At 36.0% G+C, this 24,766-nt stretch overlaps 1 protein-coding gene and 1 long non-coding RNA gene across 3 annotated transcripts in view; one reads left to right on the top strand and one right to left on the bottom strand.

The window, feature by feature from the left end:
* LOC150019807 (radixin-like) overlaps nt 1-21,740 on the bottom strand; it is a 112,956-nt gene extending 91,216 nt beyond the window's left edge. The window contains exons 1-2 of one of the 2 annotated variants that reach the window (XM_090266689.1): nt 21,607-21,740; nt 2,796-2,872 (exon numbers count right to left, since the gene is read on the bottom strand). In XM_090266689.1, coding sequence (XP_090122815.1) covers nt 2,796-2,807 — 12 coding nt within the window. In that variant the 5' untranslated portion in view covers nt 2,808-2,872; nt 21,607-21,740. Of the gene's footprint in view, nt 1-5; nt 25-2,795; nt 2,873-21,606 lie in introns of those variants that run through there. The other variant, XM_090266688.1, reaches the window with a different exon arrangement.
* Nucleotides 21,741-21,961: 221 nt separating this feature from the next.
* On the top strand, nt 21,962-24,286 carry LOC150019806 (uncharacterized). The gene is made up of 3 exons (XR_016509300.1): nt 21,962-22,228; nt 22,390-23,062; nt 24,161-24,286. It is a non-coding gene; the product is annotated as an uncharacterized LOC150019806 (long non-coding RNA).
* Nucleotides 24,287-24,766: the final 480 nt, after the last annotated feature.

Raw genomic sequence — 24,766 nt, 5'->3', positions numbered from 1 at the left:
CTTACCACAGGACGTGAGCAGAGGAGATATAGGCCACTTCCAGGCTGAGGCATAAAACAGTGAGCAAGCTTCCCTGTGCTTTTTCCTCCCTTCCTGCTGGCTGCAAGCCAGACACAGCAGTAACTCACCTTCAATTATAAAGACAATAATAACGCCCTAGGCCAAAAGTCCTCAAACTTCCAGGTCTGATCTCTTTACACTCTTAAATCACAAAACATTCCCCAAACATTTCTGTTTAGTGGGTTATCTATCAAAACATAAAAATTACAACTGAGAAAATTTTAAGATATTCATTTAAATGTAACAAGAATAAACCTATTAGCTATTAACATAAATAACATGAAAAATACAAATATCACATATCAATATCTTTAACATAAAAGCACTCACTATAAGGCAACTTGTAAAGTCTTTTCATTTCATCCTAACAGTAATTCTCTGAGGTAATAAAAGCACATTATTAAATCAGCTTTACAATTTAAAAAACATCTTCAAAAGTTGTCACTTGACCTAGGTTACATATCTACTAAGTATAAAGCTGGGCCAACAAGCTGGGCCAACAAGATCAAATTAAATTCTCCAAGCTTGCATTTTGAAAAACTAAACTTTCTTTTCTTTTTCATTTGGAAGAGGGTGGGGGTGGCTATTTAAATACTGAGCTAAAAAGTTTAAAGGAAAAAATACATTACTTTTAATTATTTTTTTCCAGGATTTTTATGCATTAACAATATATAGTTTATTATACCCCACTGTATATACAATTTTGAATCTTTACCCTAAGAAATAAATAATCTCCAATTATACTGAGTTTTCCAAAGCAGTTGCAAACTTTCACATTCCTCTGAGAAATTAAGAGTTCCAGTTGATCCACATACTTACCAACTCAATACCATCAGTCTTCAATTTTAGTCTTCGATTTTACTTCTAATGAGTATAAAGTCTTATCTCACTGTAGTTTCAATTTGTGTTTTCCTTATACTGAAGATATTGAAGATCTTTCTGAGTGTTTGCTGGCTATTAATATATGTTCTTTTGTGAAGTATTTATTTAAAGTTTTTTCCCATTTTTAAAAAATTTGACTTACTGAGTTCTATAAGCACTTTATATTGCAATTATTCTCTCCCATTCTGTCTTATCTTTTCATTTTATTACTGTTTTTAATTTTGATGAAATCCAATTTTTTCAACGGTTCAAAAACTCTGCATTCTATAAAAAACTTTGCCTATTCCAAGGCTGCAAAAATGTTTCCTCATGTTTTCTTCTAGCAATTTTATAATTTGGGTTTTTAATTTTAGAGCTAATTTTTGTGTAATGACAGCATGAGATAAGGGTTTATGTTCATGTCTTTCTGTATGGATAAGCTTTTGTTCCAACACTATTTGTTGGAAAGAATTTAATTTTCTCATTGAATTCTGTGATAACCTTGTTGAAAATATAATGATATTTTCTTTATAATATATGTGTGTCAGTGTATTTTTGTTCCACTGATCCTATTAGCTATCCTTTCAACAGTATCACACTTTCTTATTTTTATAGCTTGTGAATAAGTCTTAAAATTCAGGAGTGCGAAGTTTTCCAACTTCATTCTTTTTAAAAATTGCTTTGGCTATTCCACATAAATTTTGGTTTGGCAGTTCCACATACCTTGTACAATCAGCTGGTCAATTTTAGTCAAAGAAGCTTGCTAAAATTTAACTGACTGGAATTGCATTCAATCTACTATTACATTTAAGTAGAATTGACATTTTAATGTTTTCTAGACACATCTAGACAATATATACTTTTCTGTATATTTAGGTCTTTAGTTTCTCAGAAGTTTTCAGTATAGAGATCTTGTACAGTTTCTGTAAATTTATTTCTAAGTATTTTATGTCTCTGATGCTGTTACAAATAATTTTTCAAATTTTGCTGCTAGTATATAAAAAAGACAACTGATTTTTAAAAATATAACCTTCTGTCCAACAATCTTGAATTCATTTACTAGTTCTAGTAGCTGCAAATAGAAAACTTTACTTCTTCCTTTCTGATGGTTATGACTTTTATTTCTTTATACTTCTCTCCCTTGAACAATGAATGCATACTTTGTTATCTGCTAAGTCTTTAAAGCAATCCCAAAATGATACCCATGCCAAAAAATTTCAATAACTATAACCAATAATTTTCTTAAAAAGTAATTGACCAAAAGAAAGCTATTGAAATAAACACCCAAATTTTGTTAAAGAAAATCTAAAGAAAAAGGAATAAAACTTAAGAACTGCATAATTATAAAACTAAGTAAAATGAGCACACATATACCCTTAAGTAAAAAATCTAAGATTATATAATATCAGCATTGGTATCACCAGCATCAAAGCCAGGATTATGAAATAATTATTAATGCATGAACCTCTCATTCTTCCTATTTAACAGTAAGTTGTTATCTACTGAGCACTGAATGTGTACCAACTTCTTCCAATGCTCACCATATATATCTCAATTTTATATATGAAGAATTTAAGAGCTGGAGAGACTAAACTAATCAAACAAATGTACTCAAATTAAATAGCAAAGTCAGGACAAGAACTGGACAGTTTGATTCTAGAACCCATAAACTTAAAACTGAACTACAATGTTGCCTATACTTCACCTTCATTGGCCTACATAACATTTTTGCACTCTAGCCACATTGATCTAAAACAAATAACAGTAATACCAGAGTCTTTCATCCCAGCGACTCTACCATAATACTTTGCCTTGTTCCAAAAGGAACTTCATGCTATATAACTAGTGGCAAAAGTAAAATAAAATATACTTACTGGTTTCGGCATTTTTCTTTCTCTTTTTGTCACCTTTTAAAAAAATTCTTCACTTTTATAAATTATGTTGTCACCTTCTGTGAAAGAAAAAGAAAGCATAATTGACCTATTATCTTTCTAATATAATGCTTTTATTTAATCATATGTATAGAATAACATTAAAATTTAAACATTTTATTTATTTTTTAAGTTTTTATTTAATTTATTGAGGTGACTGGTTAATAAAATTATGTATCAGGTGTACAATTCTAAAAAATTTAAAACGTCAGTTTAAAGTAACAGAACTTTCATTATAATTTTTAATGTTTTCTACTATTATTTCACATTCTATAAAAATATTTACAGCTGTAATTTAAAATAGCATGAGTCTCAAATAACATAATAACATAAAGCATATTGATCACCAACTAAAACTTTAATTAGAGACAACACACAGCAAGGGAACAAGGGCCCAAATGCTGTCCTTGCGTCAGTCACCCACTAGACCCAGGCTAGTAGACACAGAGATAGCGAAGGTGAGGACAGACGGACTCAAGTCTAAACAAATGAACTCAAAAATACTTTTCAACCTTTTTTCTGTATTGCCAAAGACAAAGGAAATTCTAATATAAACTATGAAAGATAATTTTATAAAGAAAATTATTTTTTCTTCTTCAAAGTTTAAAAATCCAAGTAAATGCATGAGTAGCTTTTTCAGCTAAGATGTGCAGAACAGCCATAGTCCGCACAACAGCAATCTGCATGCTACTTCACCAGCAAGTTAATGGCCCTCACTGACACATAGATAAAACTAATGTTAATTATATCCTCTCCCGCTATGGCAACAGAAGTGAATCCTAATCCAGAAAAATTATCATGCTGTTGTCTTAGGGTAAATGCTCTTACAAACATCTAACAAAGGTGTTTTTCCCCCCACAAATCTACCTAAAGATCAAACATTCTTAATCATACTTTATGTCCAGAAAAAAATCATTATCATTCCAATTTGAAAACCTACAGTGAGAGGTAACTTAGATAAATTATTACTTGAAGATCAGTTTATTTTGGTAATATCTCTGCCAAGAAACTATTCATTATACTAGCCTCAACTATATTAATATACAATTAGGTTTCATGTTTTAAAACTATATTATCAATTGCTTTTTAAGATGTTATAATCAATAAAACTGAAAAGTCTTCAAACTAAATGAAAGTAAAAGCATTGAAGTAAGGCCATTTACCTAAATTTTACTCAATCACGTGCCAATAAACCTCTCTAAGACAGGGAATGTAGGAGTTTTTTTTTTATAATACACTGAGTTATGAAATTCAGTTGGAAGTATTAAACTTCTCATTTCCTCAGTCTAATCATTTCCTTAACTCTTAGCTATGAAGTGGTAAGACAGATATTCCTTTCCTGTGGTCACCTACTTTCATAACCTAAATTTATTTCAGCTCTGTCTTCTAATTCTATACCCTTAGTCCACTTCCATTGCCTTAGTTCAGATCCCTCTCATCTCAGGTTTTTAGAACAGCCTCCAAATGGACCTGAGATTAACATCATTTATAAGCCAGTGACTCTGAAATCTGTACATACCCAAAACTTGCTTGACTAACTTGGCTTGCTCAACATGTAAAGATTATCTCAAATACAACATAGCCAAAACACTTAAAACCCTACTCTGTAGCTGAATCTGCTTTTCTATAAAACTCTTGGTAATATATTTCTAGAAAGTTGTTCTTGTGATTTTTAATATCTCTACTACATCTGCAGATATAATCCTCTTGTCATTTCCCTTTGTGCCTCTCCTTTTGTTTAATTAATTTTGGCATAAGTTTGCTGGTTTAAAGGGCAGCTTTCATTTTTTATTTTGTTTCATATATTTTTCTTTTGTTCATTTCTGTTCTTTTCATCATTTCCCTTGTCACTTGTTGGCTTTATTTTATGGCCCATTTTCTAATCCCTAAACTTGAAAGGTTACCCAAGTAATTTCCAATCTTTTTTCTTTTCTAATACGTGTATTAAGGTCATTAACTAAGTATGCCCAATTATAAGGCAGTTCCAAATATAAAATGATCTTCCTATTTTGCCAGTTACAATATTTTAAAATAATTTTACTCTGAATATGTAAAATAACCAACTATGCATAATTTATTAGTACACTTAAATATTAAAACAGATAATCCATAAAATATTAATTCAGAATATTGTTTGCTTTATCTCATATTTCATAGAACACTTTTCTTCCAACTCCTGATATGACATAAATGTATCAAAATTTTTTGAGTCACAGTAAATTTTCCAGATTACATAAGCACTTGTTGAATCAGTGTTTATTGTCATTGAAATTTTTATCCCAAGCCACAACTACCAATTTATATAAAATATTAGGAATTTTTTATCCCTATTTGTACCATTGGGATATATTTTAATACCTATAATGTAGCCAGAGTGTATAAGTTTTAAGTGATTTTTTGAAAAAAATTTTCACCTAAGGATGTGTTTTTATTGATTTTAGAAGCTCCAACCAACTTAGCCACCCAGCCAGGTCTTAAGTGATTTTTTTTTTTTTTTTTTAAACACCAGATCTGTGCTAGATTTCTTTGTCTCTTATCAGATGAGCTCTGAGCTTTCCAAACTCACTTAAACTAAAAGGCACTTCAGGTCAATGTGCCCATCTTGAACTTTCATGTTCAAGAAAAAGAGAACATGAGAATTGCAATGGGAAAGTTCCTAAGAACACAAATTTTAAAATCCTTTTCTGGGGACTATTTTTTAAGAAAATGGTAAAATATCTTACTTTCTATTTGAATCCATAGAATTTCTCTCAGTCATGTTAGTGGTTTCTCACACAGGTTTTTATATGTACTTTTTCATTGTTTAGCTCTAAATGTTTCATTTTCTAATTATGATTTCTAATCCCTACTAAGAGCTTTTTTTAAGTTTTCAAATGTAATGGTGAGAGGCCTGGGGGCAGAATGCTACCTTTTACACCATTTATTTTTAAGTTTACTATACTATAGTCAAATAATTCATTTAGGTTTCCTTTGTTTAGTACTTGGTCAGTTTAGTTTCTTTTTTGACCGCTCCAAATATAAATAAAAATATATTTTCTGAATTTGATAAACTAGATTAAGCTACACCAAGTATTTAATGTTTTCTTTAAAGTCTCTCTACTATTATTCATTTTAGTCTACTTAATTTGAAAAAAAATGGATTACATTTTCCCAAGTACAAATTTCTTCTTGTAAATTGCCATTTTTTAATTTATATGCTTTCGGCTGTCATTAGGTGAGCATAGATTTACAAGTGTTACATCTTTCCAGTGAATACTTCCTTTATAATTAAGTAATAATTGAATTTCATACAGAATTCTACACTGATGGTTATTCCCTTAGCATTTGAAAGATATTATTTTTCTGGGACATGTTACTGCTGATGAGAAGTTAAGTGTCAATCTAACTCACTTCTCTGAGGTAATATGCCTTTCTTCTCTGCTTTTTTTTTTTTTTAATTGGGAGGACAGGAATGTTCTTCAGATTTGCTCTTATTTATTTTGTTCAGGATTTGGTGAGCTTCCTTAAATCTGACAACTTATGCTCTTCGTAAATTCTGGAAAAGTATTAGCCACTGCTTCTTTCACATTTTTTCTCCTCATTCAGCAATTCTTCTTATACATATACTGGGTATCTTATTCTCTAACCATGCCTACTTTTTCATTTGTTCCATCTCTTTATCTCACTGTACAACATTCCTCTGATCTCTAATTCTCTCCAGTTGTTTTTAACCCTTTGAGTGCCATGCGTAACTGCTAAAATTCGTGTGAGAAATGCTAGGCTATTTTGCTGAGAAATGCAGAGTTTATGACAAGTGTCCATAAAAACATTATTATTCATAATAATTTGCTGAAAATTTCGCAACATATAGTAAATACTCTTCTTTTGTAAGCGGTGTTCTTTGATGTAATTTAGCAAAATATTTATTGCATCAAAATTATTTTATTATAACAATTTAGAAAAAATAAATTCTTTCCCTCGATATGGCTTTTGAAGTATAACATATGGCATAATATAAAACCTATGATTATAATTTGAAAAAACACATAGCAACATGGATAACAAGCAAAAAGTATTCCAAATATTGCATATTTTTTTTTAAAAAAAGAAAACTTCATAACATAAAAAAAAAAAACGGCATTCACCCTAGAGACATATATCAATAGATATCAACAGTGAAAAACAGTTTATAAACAAAATGCTAATGCTATACCGTGAAGCAATGAAAATGTCCATTAGCAAAAGCTTCCTTATCATGCACACTGCATAGTTTCGATGAGTATTGCAAAGATAAATGAAATTAAAAGGACCATTTAAAATGTAAGTAAAAATCATAATAGAATTAATATGTCAGTATTTGAACAAGAGTAAAAATTCAAAATTTGGATCAATATGAGAAAAAGTTATATCAATATATAACCTGAGGCACAAAAAGAACAAAACATAAAATATGAATTATCCCATTGTTACTTACATTTATAGCCTTCGAGAAAAGAGTCGCTGGGAGCGACGCTGGCACTTTTGGGAAGATTTGTCTGCATCGCTCACAGCAACATTGGCACTCAAAGCGTTAATGTCTATGGGTTTAATATTCTAGTAATTATATATTTTTTAATTCCAGAAACTCCTTTTTGGCTTTTAAAAATGTTTATTAACAATACTATGCTATTTTATTGTGTAATTTGTTTTGAATCCTCTATGTTTTTACCCCTATAATGTTTATGTCAGCCCTGGCTGGTTTAGCTCAGTGGATTGAGCGTCGGCCTGCGAGCTAAGTGTCGCTGGTTCGATCTTCCAGTCAGGGTACATCAGAGAAGGAAAACTCTGACTCCAAAAAACCTCCGCTGCCTTGCGGCATACCTCTTCAGGGGAAAGGCTAAGGGAGTAAACCCCGACAGAAAATCCGGAGCCGGAGTCCCTAAGGCGGTTTGATGTTGTGGTCAACACCGGCAACTCCTGCGGCGCACCTGAACCCAAGCTGTATCGACTCCGTCTTTCCCTTGGACCCTTCAGCTGCGAAGAGAGGGGGGGTCTGCTGCATGGGCAACAGCAGACCCTCCATATTACCCTGCCCAGGCTCTGTAGCTTCAGCGTCATCGCACGGGAGGAGACAGATACCATGTCACTCCCGAGTCGGACTGCACAGCCATTCTCGGCGGTGCAGATGGACTCTTAAGACGCTACACCATCGTCTCTCAAGACGGACGGCTGCCGACGAATGTTTATGTCACTATATTATTATTTTACTATCTTCAGTTGATTATAGCTTATTTCTTTAGAGTTTGTAATTTTGGACAGAAAGCCCATGTCCCTTGCCAATGTGGGAGTCTTACAAGCCCTGAATTGTGTATGTATCCATACAAAGTATTTCAGATTTGCTCCTTCCATAGTACAAGGAATTTTAGTTGTCCTAGACCAACTTTTACATTTTCTTGATTTAGCATTCCATTATCATATCAGACCCTATTACCACACCCTACAGAAGTTAGCAAAGACTGCTCACTACTTATCATGGGCAAGTTCTCATTCGTAAGAAACAAAGGATATAAAGTGAGCATTAATTCTATGCCAGGGTATAAACAAAGTTAAAGCACTCAAATTACAGAAAAAGCATTTATCAAACACAGAGCCAGTTAGGCAGATAAATAAATATCGTCCATTGGTCTGCAGAATTTCTGAAGCTGTGTTTTACTCATAATACTAGAACTAAATAAAGGTAGGATTTTTTTTTTCTTTTTGTTTAGGAAATAATGTACCCAAGTTTTCAAGTTATACTCTACAGAAAAGGACCTTTCAAACAAAAAATCCATCATTAAAGTTTTAGGTTTAAAAAGAGAGGTCTGCTGACATAAAAAAAAAAAATATGTTATAGATCAATATAAATAAAACCAAGTTTTTACACAAGCTAATTAAGTTTTTTACACTGCAACAAGCCTAACTATCAGAATCTAACCAAAGCCTTTGCAAAAACAGATATGGTTAACTTCTAAAAGAAGCTTCTAAAAATGTTTATTTTCAGACCAGTGTTGTCTCTTGAAATTCAATTCAGTATTCTTTCAAAATTCAAGTTAAAATTCAAGTTAGTTTGTTTTACTTCAGTTAATTTTAAATTATCTGAGAATAATACAGTTCTACCTCTTTATTTACCAGATGAGCATAAAGTGATTATTTAACAATGCCTTATATTTATATAATTGTATGTTCTTATAGATCATTTAATTTCCTATTAACAAAAATTAGGAGACAAGCAACACAGGTAGCATATGGATTCTTTAAATCATAAAGAAACATCTGTATAAAAGTGACTTGTCCTAAATCATATGGGTTAATAAATGACCAAATGGGCTTTTGATACCTAGAGTTCCAAGTGCTACCATATACCAACTTGTCTTCTTTTTTTCATTAAAAACAAACAAAAAAACAAAACTGGGAAATAATTTCATTTGTGAATATTTACTCAAAAGAAAATAACAAATGTGTAAATGGTCTAGTTACAAAGATTCTAGTTACAGTGCTATTTATACAAGTATATATAAGACTGAAAAGTTAGTAAAGTGAATATTGAGAGGTTAGTTAAGAGGTTAGATATATCTGTAGGCTTTGCTATACCAAAACATAGCCAATCAAAATGTCACCAAAAAATTTTAAATGATGTGGCAAATTATTTGCAAAATACTGATTAAAAGACAGATTATAAAACCATACATACAGTATCATCATTTCTTTTAAAAAGTGTAACAAGACCTGGGGTGGGATGAGCAGAGGAGGGCAAAGGGGGAAAAACTGAGACAACTGTAACAGATTATCAATTTTAAAAAATTATTAATAAAAAGTATAACAAGACCAGAATGATCATACTCTAAAATATTAAGTCTCTAATGAGTTAGAATTAATCTATAAATTTCTAAAATAAAAATATAGAGCTGTAATAGGAAAAACAAGTTCCTTAAAATGAAAGAACAATAATTCAAATAAATAAAAGTTGGACCTATAACTTCATCATAACATTTAATAATATCTAAGTAGGCTAATCTTTTTTTCAAAAAGAGACTAACACTGGTGATAAAGATCCTCAAAGGCTTGACAGATATGCTTGAGTATGGCAAACACCTAAGAGAAGAAGTGAAAGCTATGCTAAGTGAAACGAAGGAAAATCCCACAAAACCCACGGTGAAGTGAAGGAAACCAGGGTTCAAATCAATGATTTGGAACACAAGGAGGAAAACAATAGTCAACCAGTACAGAATGAGGAAACAAGAATTGAAAAAAATGAGGAGAGGATTAAGAACTTCTGGGACAACTTTAAACATGCCAACAACCAAACCATGGGGTTGCCAGAAGAAGAAGAGGAAGAGAAAAAAAATTAAAAGCTTATGTGAAAAAATAATGAAGGAAAACTCCCCATATTTGGCAAAGGAAACAGACAGACATACAAGTCCAGGAAACACAGAGTGTCCCAAACAAGCTAGACCCAAAAAGGACCACACCAAGACACATCCTAATTAAAATGCCAAAGGTTAAAGATAAAGAGAGAATCTTAAAAACAGCAAGAGAAAAGCAGAGTGTTACCTACAAAGGGGTGCTTATAAGACGGTCAGCTGATTTCTCTAAAGAAACTTTGCAAGCAAGAAGGGACTGGCAAAAAGTATTCAAAGTGATGAAAAGCAAGGAGTTACAACCAAGATTACTCTATCCAGCAAAGCTATCATTTAAATGGAAGGGCAGATAAAGTGCTTCCCAGACAAGGTTAAGCTAAAGGAGTTCATCATCACCAACCCATTACTATATGAAATGTCGAAGGGACTTACTTAAGAAAAAGATCAAAATTATGAACACTAAAATGACAACAAACTCACAACTATCAACAACTGAATCTAAAAACTAAAAACAAAAACCAACCAAGCAAACCAGAACAGGAACAGAATCATAGGTATGAGGTTAATTCGGAGGGTTATCAGCTGGGAGGGGGAAGGGGGAGAAATGGGGAAATGGTGCAGGGGTTAAGAAGCATAATTGGTAAATACAAAAAAGACAGGGGAAGTTAAGAATAATATAGGAAAGGTTGAAGCCAAAGAACTTACATGCATGACCCATGGACATAAACTAAGGGGTGTGGGATTGCTGGAGGAAAGGTGGGTACTGGGAAGAGGGGAGCAAAGGGGAAAAAATTTGAAACTACTGTAACAACATAATAAGATATACTTAAAAAAAATTTCAAAATGACTTTAAAGTATTACTGATTAAACTATCAAAACAATTATTAATTATACATGCCAGTACTGATGAATCTGTGTTGGTAAACAAGCAGAAAAATACTGCTCATAGCACTGTAAATTGGTTCCACATTTCGAAAGTAACCTGTCAATTCATAACAAAAGCTACAACATGTTTCTGAACAGGATGCTTCTGGAATATATCCCAAAGAAATAAACAACTACAAAAGAAGGTAATCTGTACTAAAGTATTCTCAGTAGCACTCATTATAACAACCAATGATTAAAACCACAATTAATGTTGAAACTATGTGCCATGATAAAACTATTTTCTGAGGGGTAGAGAATGACAAATTGTCAACATTTACATACAGATAAGTAAAAAGGCATAACCACCCATTATAACTAGGTCAAAACATAGGTATCCTTACAAATGATATTTGAATACACAGAACTGAGCACTTAATTCTAATCAGGTCTCATTTTTGTTATGTTCCTAATTTTATAAATCAGATGAGAATTTATTTCACTAACTTGTTTATATATCAGTTTACTAGCTCATATAATATGAGACAGAAAAGAATTCTGCCTTAAATTTTTTAGGATGAGGCTGTATGTATATGTAATTAAATCCCAAGTTTTTAGCCAATCAAATGATTATTGAAAAATACATCAATTATTATTTAACTTCAGTTGAACATGTCTAGTCCTTCTAATTATATTAGTGTACAGTATTCCCTCACTTATCGCGGGTATTACATTCTAGACTCCCTCGCAATAGGTGAAAATCCGTGAAGTAGAAACCTTAACATTTATTTTAGTATTTATATATATTTTAAGGCTTTATAAACCCTTCCCACACACTTATAAACCATTTCCAGTCCCTTATTAACCTTTCCCACACCCTTATTAACCTTTTCCACACTTTTATAAACATACTTATGTTCTTAAATATATTCTACATTCTTAAACCTACATAACTTTAACATACATATACAGTACTGCAAAATCCCTCAATATAGCAATAAATAATTAAATATAATATTTTTAAAAATCCTGCAGTACAGTGAGGCCATGATAAGTGAACCACGATATAGAGAGGGACTACTGTATTTGTTCTTGAAACTGGAATCTGTTAGTAGCAGAACAGACAAATGTCACATGAAAAGCCATGATACCTAAATACATGTCTCCTAGGGTTCCATCTCTAATTGATTCGTGTTGAATATTTTGTCAGTGTCTTCTTTATCTTAAAAAAAAAAAAGGAATATATAATCACCTAAACCACTGTATATCAAAGATATATTGTAAAAATAAACTCTTCTTTCCTCTGCCCTCATTATACCTAATTATTGAGAAAAAAATTAGTCCCTCCTTCCCACCCTTCCTAAATTTCTTAAAGTAGTCTTACTCTACACAATCATGGCAGAAAAGTAACCAAAAATTAAGAGACGCTGCCAAGAACTTCCGGTCAAGATGGAGGCATAGGTAGGCATTTTTCCTTTCTTCACACAACCACAGAAAGAATTACAACTGAACTTCAAAACAAGTAACACCCAGAACTGTCAGAAAATTGAACTGTATAGAAGTCCAACAACCAAGGATTTAAAGGAGCCACATTCATCCAGATGGGCGCCTTTTAAAGGAAGTCAAAGCAGCTCTGCCTCATACACAGAAACAAACACAGAGAGGCTGCAAAATTGAGGAGACAAAGCAATATGGCCAAAATGAAAGAACAGAACAAAACCCTAGATAAAGAACTAAATGAAACGGAGATAGCCAACCTCTCAGATGTACAGCTCAAAACACTGGTGATCGGGATGCTCAAAGAACTCACTGAGTACAGCAACAACATAAAGGAAGAAATGAAAGTTACACTGAGTGAAATAAAGGAAAATCTACAGGGAACCAACAGTGAAGTGAAGGAAGCCAGGATTCATCAACAATTTGGTACATAAGGAAGAAATAAAGCTTTCAATCAGAACAGAATGAAGGACAAGAATTCAAAAAAACAAGCACAGTATAAGAAGACTCAGATAACTCCAAACGTGCCAATAAACGAATCATAGGGGTGCCAGAAGAAGAGGAAGAGCAAGAAATTGAAAACTTATTTGAAAATACAATGAAAGAAAACTTTCCAAATTTGGGAAAGGAAATAGATACACAAGTTCAGGAAGCACAGGGAGTCCCAAACAAGCTAGACCCAAAGAGGAGCACACCAAGACACATCATCATGAAACTGCTAAAGGTGAAAGATAAAAGAGAATCTGAAAAGCAGCAAGAGAAAAGCAGAGAGTTACTACAAAGGGATGCCTATAAGACTATCAGCTGATTTCTCAAAAGAAACTTTGCAGGCAAGAAGGGGTTGGCAAGAAGTATTCAAAGTGATAAAAAGCAAGAGGGCCTACAACCAGGATTTCTCTACACAGAAAAGCTATCATTTAGAATGGAAGGGCAGATAAAGTGTTTCCAAGACAACATAAAGCTAAAGGAGTTCATCTTTACCAAGCCATTACTATATGAAATGTTAAAGGGAGTTATTTAAGAAAAAGGTCAAAACTATGAACATTAAAAAGGCAAAAAATTCACAACTATCAACAATGGGAAACCAAAAAGCAAAAACTAAACAACCAACCAGAATAGGAACAGAAGCACAGGTATGGAGATTACTTGGAGGATTATCAACTGGGAGGGAAAAGAGGGAGAAAGGGAAAATGGTGCAGGGATTAAGAAGCATAATTAATTGGTACAAAATAGACAAGGAAATGTTAAGAATAATAAAGGAAATGGAGAAGCCAAAGAACTTATATGCATGACCCACGGACATGAACTAAGGAGGACGGTGGAGTGTTGGAGGGGATGGGGGTACCAAGTGGAAGGGGACAAAGTGGGAATAACTGGGACAACTGTAATAACACAATCAATAAAATATAATTTTTAAAAGAGATGCTACCAGCATACATATTCCTGAATTCCATGAATATGTGCTCAAACACTAAATGTGTCACATTTTAGAAACAAATCATTCATAAAAAACATCCTCTTTTTCCTTTAACTCTAAATGGGACCCTAAACAGCCTCCTCTCTACCTCACACAATGGAAAAACAGCCTCATGCTTAACACCTTGCACTATGGTAAGTCAGCAGCACAACAGACTTTTCCTGCCTGTCAGGTGGTAAAACAGGTGTTAAGTCTAGTCCACACTGGGCCTACACTAAAGCTTCAATAATTTATACCAGGCTGCCTAATTTTACTCTTAAGATAATCTTTCCCCAAGCCTAGCTGTAATTTTGTTTGTTTGTTTGTTTGTTTTTTGCAACACAAAAGTAATCTCTGAACATGATTTTGGTCTTTCTAGACTAAAAAATTACTAAAGAATTCCTCTGCCAATTTACTAGGGAACTGGGAAACAGTATAACAAAGAGAAATATAAATTGAATTAATAAGGTATCTCTGGCAGTCAAATCAATAACAACATCTACAAAAAAAGTTCTTCATCTCACCCACCCTGGGCCCCTCTGATGAATTCTATGCACCCCCTCCTATAAAATATTTTTTAATTGATTTGAAAGAGAAAGTAAGGAGGAAGAAAAGAAACATCAATTTATCGTTCCATTCACTTATGCATTAATCAGTTGCTTCTTATGTGCCCTGACCAGGACTCAAATCCACAACCTTGCCCTGGCTGGTGTGGCTCAGTGGACTGAGGGCTAAGCCTGGGAACAAAAAGGTTGATTCGCAGTCAGGGCATATTCCTGGGTTGTGGACAAGGTCCCCAGCTGGGGACATGTGAGAGGCAATCAATAGATGTTTCTCTCACACATGAATGTTTCTCTCCCTCTCTTTCTTTCTCCCTTCCCCTCTCTCTAAAAATAAATAAATAAATAATTTAAAAAAAAAAACAAAAAACCTCACAACCGTGAGGTATCAAGATGATGCTCTAACCAACTGAGCTACTTGGCCAGGGTAAAATGCAAAAAAACAACAAATCTGCCCTGACCTGGTAGCTCCACTGGTTCCAGGGTCATCCCTATATTCCAAGGTTGCACATACAAGAATCAGCCAATGAGTGCATAAAGAAGTGGGACAACCAATCAATTTTTTAAAAAAACCAACACATCCATGTTTCTCTCTCTAAAAACATAATAAAATTTTTAAACGCACGAAATACATAAAATAACACCAAAAAAACAATTATACTGGAATACAATTATCAAAATATAAAACATACAAATTTATAACATAGTAAGATATGTGCTTCTTTATTAATCTTTAAACAATATCTACTAGTGGATCTAATATTTAAACTTCTAGTGATGAGTATAAGTGTCATTTTAAGATATCTGCAACAGTAACGGATTATGAACTACCTGCAATTTCTAATGGAAACCGTCTCTGCTACTGCTGCCCACATTCATAATGAAATAAAATTACACAAAGATGGAACTTTTTTCCCAACCCAAGTTCAAAGACTCACAGACTTAAAACCTCTAATATACACAGAACAATGTTTATTTTATGTTTAGCTCAGTGTTAATACTGTATTTAATAGCAATACTAATGCACTTTTACCTATATAATGTCATATAGAATAACTATATTCCCATTAGAGGGTGACCTTCTCAACATCTTACACATCAAATAAGAATATTTGGCATATGATTATAAATATCTGAATGTATGAAAGATATCTTACAGCAGGGGTTGGCAAACTAGTCTGTAAAGGACCAGAGAAATAAACTTTTTAAGTTTTGCTCATCTTACGGTCTCTGTTGTAATTCCTCTGTTGTTGTAGCATCAAAGTAGACATAGATAATATGCAAACAAATGAGCTATGAGGCATTCAAATAAAATTTTATTTGCAAAACTGGCAACAGGCTGGATTTGGCTCATGGCCCATAATTTGTCAACCCCTGCCTTAAAATATTTTAGCAGAAAAATCAATTATTTTCACTCCATAATTTAAATAAATTTGACGCTGGCTGGGTGGGTCAGTTGGTTAAGTGTCATCTTGTACCCCAAAAGGATGCAGGTTCAACCTTTGGTCAGGGCACATGCCTAGGGTTCAGGTCGATCCCTGGATGGGGTACATACAGGAGGAAACTGATCGATGTTCCTCTGTTTTCTTCTCTCTCGCTCTCTTTTTCTTGATCTCTCTCTCTCCCTTCCTCTCTCTAAGATCAATAAGCATATCCTCTGGTGAGGATTATACATAAATAAATATGAACTCACATATTCATGCTAGATTATGTATGACAGATCAATCTTGTATCTGATTTTGGGTGGAAGTAAGAAGAACCCAAAACATTTAGTATATGAACAAGGGAAATAATCTAATGGAAACAGAGTTAGAAGAAAGGGCAATTCCATTACCATCACCAGTGACTGGTTAGATATAAAACGTGCCCCAATCCTGGCCAATGAGACTAAGGTATCTGCTGGGGGCGGGGGGGGGGGGGCCTTCTGTAAAAGAGACATTTCTCATTTCTTTGGATATTGTTGTGTCTGGATGAGATGCTGGTCCTGCTGCAGCCAAACTGGAAACAAGAGGAAGCAGTCATACTATGAAGTTCATGGGAAGACAGCAACACAGAGAATTAGAAAGAGAATGAATTCTTGATGTTATTACTGTTATTCTTGAGCCTCTAAGACTTTACTATGTAAGATAATAAATTTCCTTATTATTGAAGCATTTTTTGAGAACTTTCTGTTATGGCAGCCATAGCATCTTAAATGATGTACAGACTTGAAACTAAAGACTGCTCACTTCACAATTTCACCTGCAGCCAGTCCTATTAACTACAACTTCTCACAAATTAAAAGAAAAAAAAAAAAAAAACAACATTTAAGGTCCTGAAAGCCCAGAGACTACCTACAACTCAGGAAGGGGGGGATATATATATATAAAGATTACTGATACTGAAATTCGTAACTTCTATAATTTCTGTAATTGTGAAGGAAAAAAATGCAGTACCTCCTTCTTTGATACTTTATCTAAAATATTCTTTCAATAGGATTTTTTCCCCCTCTCTAAATCAGGGGTCTAACTTTTTCTGTAAAGGACCAGATAGTATTTAAAATTTGCAAAAATATGAACTGTAATTATAGCTCAAAAGCAGCCAATATGTAAACGAATGGGCATTTCTGTGTTCTAATAAAACTTTATTTACAAAAGCAGGCTAGCTTTGGCCTTGTAAACCAGTTTGCTGACCTGACCTGATTTCTAAATAGTTAACAGCAAAGAGAATATCTTCCACAAACAAATCAACTTTACTAGACCTTAAAAATAGTTTACTTAAACACTTGGTCTCTCGTTTGGAGAGTCCTCCGTTAAACAGAAAGGTTGTGGGTTCAATTCCTGGTCAAGACACATGCCTAGGTTGCCGTATCCTATGGGAGGGCATTAAGAAGGAAACTGATGGATGTTTCTCTCTCTCTCTCTCTCCCCCCTTTTCTGTCTGAAATCAATAGCTATATCCTCCAGTGATGATTTTAAAAGTTTGTTTAAAATGTAAATAAATCATGCAGAAAAGTAAAAAAGTAACAAGCTTTTCTTGAGCATTCTATTCATACTCATTAGAACACTTGATAATAGTCTAATTACCTTATTTGTACATAACATCCATAAAATTAATTTAGAATTCTATTAAAATGTAACAGATATTACCACAGAAAAAATACAAAACTTATCATATGCAAATTTACAATATCTACCCACTAAATAAAACTAAGTATTTTAAATTAGTGAATCTGCAAGGATGTCTATACATTTAAAAAAAAATCTTATATGTATCTCCTAATCTGAATAAACCCCTCTCTTCCGGGAGGCTGAAATTAGTTAATAACTGAAGAAATAAAAAAGTGAATCACATGGACCTTATTTTCTTTTCAAACAGTTCCCAAGTACAAATACAAACATTATGTGGACATTTCACTATCCAAAACCATAAACCGTTTTTCAAAGGACACCATTTTTTCACTGGGATTTATATACCATACTCTTAAGAAGAAAACAACAGGTGAACTTCAGCCCTGGAGGTGTGGTTCAGTGGACTGAGTGCCAGCCTGCCAACCAAAGGGTCACTGGTTCAATTCCCAGTCAGGGCACATGCCTGGGTTGCAGGCCAGGTGCCCAGTTGGGGGTGCATGAGAGGTAACCACTCACTGATGTTTCTCTTTCTCTCTCCCTTCCCCTCTCTAAAAAAATAAATAAAACCTTTTCTTTTTTCTTAAAGAGGTGAATTTCACCTATAACCATTAGTCAAGAAAATTTGCACATATACATAAGCACCCTTAAGAATTTTTATAGGACAGCGATTTTCAATCTTGTTTGTCTCCTGGCACACACAAACTTACTAAAATTCTGCAGCACACCAAAAAATAAATTTTTTGCTGATCTGACAAATAGGCATAATTTTGAGGAGGGGGGAGAGGGCAAAAGGGAGGAAGGGAGGGAGAGTGCAGGGAAGTAGGGAAAGAGGGAAAGAGGGGAGGTAATTAGTTACTACCTCTGACATATGCCCCCACCAGGGATCAAACCTGCAACCTTTTGGTAACCTTTTGGTGTACACACGAGGCTCCAACCAACTGAGCTGCCCAGCCAGCTCTGTTGTCATTATTTTATTTGACAATCTAAGGGAAGAGAGGTCAGTGCCCCTGACTAAATAATCAGGTATTGCATGTTTTAAAAATTCTTGCAGCACACTGGTTGAAAATCGCTGTTATAGGAAATTCCACTGTGTTATTCCATACAAATGATGAAAATCTGAGAAACATGAATGTTTAACACAGTAATAAACATCCTTTCAATGTCTGTTATAAAGTAACCTTATTTTTATAGACTTTAACGTCAAAAATAAGATATATAAAGTATATGTTTATCCTCTCGTAAGCACTCGCATTTTCTACATACTAGGAACTGCTGACAGAAATTCGTACTTTTGAGAAACAGGACTGGGAAAGAGGCTGAGGGGCTCTGGGGAGAGAGGAGGAGTTTTACGTTTCCCTTTACATCTTTTTGGGTCTTTAAACTTTCTCCTAAAATGTATTACTTTTTTAATCTTAAAAAATGGTTTGAAATAAATTTTCATATAAATTTATATTGAGAAATACACAAGGAACCAAAACGATTAGGAAAGGCAAGATTTCTCTGAAAGAAGCTAGAGATAAAGGAATTCTCACTTCTACTACCATTAAGAGGTGAGCATATATACTGATTGCAGAAGTTAGGGAGGTTTCCCAAACAGCTTTTAGCCCTCAGAAACACCATCAGGCTTAAAATAACCTTGTAAGTGTGGAGTCTATAGCAACTCAATACAGTTCCACTACACCAGAATCCCAAGAATGGTTCATGGTAGGTAAGAAGTACCCCCTAGCTCTTGGTCTTAAAGGAGGTCCCAAGCCATCCAAGAAAGGGTGACTTCTTCGATTTCCCAGATTCACAGCAGTAGCATAAAATTCTATTAGCTATGCTCTATCAGGGATGCTCCACCAGCATAGCTCAGTCTTCACAATCTTAATAGAACACATGTTTTTAGGGTTTGGTCTTTGGGAAATATTAGTAGAAAGTGGCCATTTTTAAATGGCATAAGTTAAAATGCAGTAAACTAAAAATGAATGAAAAACAAAGCTGCCACCATCATCCAATATTTCAGACTCTATTATGTTAAACTATGCATAGTAGACTAAAGATTGAGTACTAAAGTAAAGGTAAAATATAGAGCCTTTCAACAGCCTGCAAAAGATTAAAATGAATTTAAAAACCCAATTCTGCTCTGGAGAAGGGTAAAGCAATAAACAAAAAACAATCCTTGCTCCCCTTCCCTGAGACTACTGAGTTAGCAAGAGAGAAAAGGAATAGTAAAGCTTATCGTTTCTTACCACCACAGAAAAAATGAATTTTCAATTAATTAACAACAATGTCTAAAACAAAAAACACAACCTACTTCCCCCACACCAAAATTAATTACATCTATTCTACAAATATTTGAACCTGTCCTACCCGCTCTTCCATGTGAGGGGATACAGGAGTAAACAAAACTATGCATAATCCACAGGGCAAGAACTTAATATTTCTAAATGCCATAATCAAATTGTTTCATTTAAATAAACCTAAAGAATTCCAATGTATTTCTATTTATTCCTTACTAAAAAGTGTATTAACTGCTTATTAAATTCCACCCTATATAAAAGTGATTAAACAAAGAAAGTGCAATCCTTTTTAAAGCATACTATATTAACTTCAAAATGAATGATCTAAATTTTGTCATATTTGAGGTAAATTATCATTAATCTCTCTGGAAAACAAAGCACACTGAGAGCAATGGAATTCTAAAAATAAAAAAACTGCAAGTCTGAATGTTAATCTCTCTTCTCAAATCTAATAATGCTGTTTTGGCAAATGGACTAAGCCATTATTTCTCCGTCAAAATGAACGAGGTAATTGTTCATTCAGAACTCCGTCAGAAACATAAAAGCGTATTTAGTGTGTGTTCTAAAAAATGCCCCGTAAACAATAGATTAGTAATGTCTCCGTCCAAGTACTCATCTTAGGCTTTTCCATTTACATCATGCCAGTCTTGGTGCCATAGGACTCATTAAAATGTCCTCTTGAAAATCTCAACTGTATTTTAAAATACAGCTTTGAGGTAGTTGACTTTACATTTCCAACCTTATTCCAAACCTCTCTTCAAGGGAAAAAAAATACCAAATATTGGGAATGATTAAAGAACCATGACATACCTGTATGTATAGGAAGTGAGGTTTCTTTTTAAACTGAAATAATGTAGTGCCTCCCTTTTCTAGCCAGCCTAAGAATTAAGTTTAGAACCCTTTAACGGAGCGGGGGGGACTGTAACGTGCTCAACTTGCCTGGTGAGGTCTAAAATACTGTCGGACTGCCTCCGGGGCCCAAGCAAGTTCTAAGGCTCCGAGGCCGCCAGCAGCAGCAGCAGCAGCAGCAGGTACAGGGGCGGCCGGGAAGCGTGGGTGCGGGTGGCCAGGAGCGGCTCCGCGCCCAAACCCCGAAATGCAACATCCCCTTTGCCACCAGGGCGGAACGCACGCTCTCTAGTAATTCAACACCCTTACTTTCAAACTGGAGGCCGGGGAAGAAATTGTAATAATTTCCTTCACTAAAATGCAAATTCTATTTCTACCTACGCTTACTATCTGTATTTTCAAACTATCCTGAAGGGATGTGCCAGGCCGAGCCCAGGGCCGCGCCCATACGGCGGGAATCCGACCGTCCTCGGAGCACAGAGGGGTGCCGGGCCGACTCCGAAGGCAGCCCCGCGCCCGCCAGGAAGAGAATCGTGCGACTGCATATTCGGGCCGCAGCCCGGTCATGACTCGGGCCCGGTCTCGCGGCTCCTCTGGCCCCGGGAGCGGCCTGGCCAGCCGGCCCGGCCGTTAGGGTGGTGACGCCGTGGCGCGCGAAAAGAGGCGCGCGAGGCCCTAGCAGCGCAGGCCCCCGGAACTTCTCGCCACCTCAGCGTCTCTGGTGGAGCCGCAGAGCGGGGCCGGGGGGGGGGGGGGGGGGGGGGGGGCGCCGGCAGCTTACCGCAACAGCTAGCGGGTCCTCCCGCCCGGAGTGTGGCTACGGCGCTCAGCGGCGATGCCGCGCCTTGCGCTGCGGCAGAGAGGGAAAGGCGGTTCTACTAGCAGTAGGAAGAGAAGAGGCGCCGCCGCCGCCGCCACCGCAGACAGCTCCGCAATATGGCCGCCCAGTGGCTCTTGGGGGGGAAAGGCGGGGCTGCTCCGCGCCCCCCCCCCCCCCCGCCTCCCCCTCCCGGCCGGCCGGCCAGCCTCGCGCCGCGACCCGAGCGCCAACGCCAACGCCGCCGCCGCCGCAAGAGCCGCCCGCGCCGCGCCCCGCCCGTCAGGCTCCCAGTGCCAGCCGTGCAGGGAGTCGACGAGCTTCGCCCTCCCGGGGTGTATCCCGCTGGGGCCGGAATGAGGGCCCCAGAACGCCTAGGGAAATGGGGCGAGAGTGGAGGAAGAGAGACTCCTTCCAGGGGCTGGGCTGCAGAGAAGCCGGCTGTTAGGGGAAGCGGAGCAGCTCAACCCAAAGTCCAGCGTGCGCCTGCCGCCACCCCCATGAATGGAAACTTGAAACTCCCGCTGGTGCCAGAAAACTCACCGAGGGCGTCTACATCGCCCCCAAAGAGGAATTCCTCCCACAGGTGATACAGAACCAGAACGAGTGTGTTGCTTAGTTGTTCAATTTGAAAATCGTGGATCAGGAGAGAGAAATGGGTCTATCTTAGAGGAATTTATATTTGTAACAAAGAACAGTAAATTATTTTGGCAGATTTCACCCAACTAGAAAAACTTGCTTTTTCAGGGGCAGTTTTTAAATTCCACCACTACCCTGATGGATATGGCCCCAAACGAGAGTGCAGATTTTTATCCAGGCGAGCATATTTGATGATTTTTTATGACTACCAACATTCTTTGGCATTTGGAAGGAGTCGATTAAAAAGTTGGATGTGGAGCCCCAAAGAGCAATCAAACCTAAATTTATATGAATTTAGAGGAAGATATTTGATCATAGTCTAACTCTAGCCTACTCACTTAAGTTATGGCTGGGACTAGATAGACTTCTGGTCAGTGTGTGTCATCATCTATGCCATGATTCCTCTATTTCTGCTGGGTTGCAAAGAGCAAAACTTGCTATACAAATATACAAAGAGCAAGTGCACAACATCAGATTAGCCTAGCTGGCTCTGTTTGTGGTGCTTCATATAGTTTACCTTTTAAGAACAAACTTTAGCTTCAAATAAAACCCCCTGAGTGTACTTAACTTCTATAGAACAATAAGTCATATTTCCTTAGCATTTGCCTTCCCTGAGATAGTAGCTTTTCCTGGAACTCGCTCCCCAGATCATTTCGACTATACTCGTCATTGAGTTTCCACCATTGCCCTTTGAGACTTCTCTGAACAATTAAAAGCACCAAGAGTTAACTCAAAGGACTTCAGATTGCAAATTCCTCAAGGATGGAGGGATGCAAGTCAGGTATGTTCTTTTTTTTTTAAGATCGTTCCCTGACCACTTCCCTGGAGTGCAAGAAATCATCCACAAGTTGCATGCATAATAATCAAAGTAATAAGTAAATTCCTAGGTAGTACATTAAGTAAATTACATTCTTTTGCAGTGGAAAATGAAGATTCACTGTTGTTTGTCATGTGTCAAGCTCTGGTGTGAAATGCTTTTATGTGACTATTTCTTTTAATAATTACAACACCCCTGTGCTTGGGGGAGGGGAAGACAATGAATAAAGAGAGCCTCAAAGTTGTTAAGTAATTTGCTTAATGTAACACAGCTGGAAAGTGGCAGGGCTATGACCAAACCAGTTACATTAGATTCCAAAGCCTTGATTTTATTCCTTACTATGCAACAGCGAACAACAGAAATTGTAACATTTCAGTTGGCTATCATATTAGTAAATGTTTAAGTAAAGGATAATATTCAAGACTGCTAAGATAAAAAGGGTGCTCACAGACATTGTGAGTAGATGTATAAGCTGAAACAACCTGTTTAAAAAGCAGTTTGGAATTGTGAGTCAACCTATAAAAATGTTCCTGGAACCTATAATCTCATATCTGGGATTCTTTCTGAATGAAAAAATCTGAAACAGAGCAAAAGCTTTTTTCATAAACTCTACATCAAAGTATTATTATAAGACACAAAAATAAAAATATGTCTACTCCAGCATTTTAGGTAACAGTTTTAAATGTTTATCTAATGTATAATAACATCATGGCAAGTGGCTTTTTTAATAGAAGTAAGTATGATCACATCTGTTTAATAAAAATTAGGTATTAGAAAAAAAAGAAAGATTGAAAACCAAAGTTGTCTCTGGATGGTGTTTCTATGGGCATATTTTTTTCCTGTATTCTGTTCTTCAGTATTTTCTATGTTACCTTTGCAGTGTAAAAAAATCTGAGTTTTTACTACAATATGGCTGTCAATTACACAAAAATAGCAAAGCTGAGGCAGGCTACCTAAGAAGCCAGGAAAATTCCTCGGCAAGTACAATGGGGAAACTGAGACAGACAACTGATTCAAATCTCATCCAGCGTTCTGACTCACCTGCCTCCTTCTCTCTTGCAGGACCACTCCCTTAGGCATCAAGCCCTCAGAACAATGAGATTCTGATCAGCATCATATAATCTTAGGAACAAAGCCTCAAAGTCTGTTGACCACACACAGTTTTTGTCAAACTAGAAATGACATCTACATCCCAGTTATGTTTCAGCTCCAGGCCCAGAAAAGCAGCAAAACCAGAGGAAGTGAGGCCATGGCTGGCATCAGGACCAGATGCAATGACCAATGGCCCCCTACCCTAGTGCTGACCAATCTGTAGAGACCAGGACCCTGACCCTACATGCTCATTTTGATGAATCAGCATATTAAAGGACATGCCTGGAAAGCTGATGAATATTCTATTGAGATCCTCCCCTGAGATCTACCCTAAAATTCCTGCCTTTAGAAAACAAATAAAAGACTCTTAAGACAAATGACCTGTTGCATGGTGTCTCTCTCTAGAGCAAGCCCACACCTTTCTTCGGGCTTGTATCTTTGCTTTCTTTCTCCTAATCTCTTAAAACTAGGGCAGTGGGTAGCGGCAGCTTGTCCTGGCCTAACCCCCTGAACCTGTCTCCAAGGGACCTCCTTTAGCTTCTGTAACTTGTTTTCTGTGTCTGTGCAGCCCAGCTG

This window comes from Furipterus horrens, unplaced genomic scaffold (assembly GCF_987537825.1).
Source record: "Furipterus horrens unplaced genomic scaffold, mFurHor1.1.pri manual_scaffold_2, whole genome shotgun sequence".
Taxonomy (NCBI): Eukaryota; Metazoa; Chordata; class Mammalia; order Chiroptera; family Furipteridae; genus Furipterus; species Furipterus horrens.
This window is presented reverse-complemented; position numbering and strand designations above follow the sequence as displayed.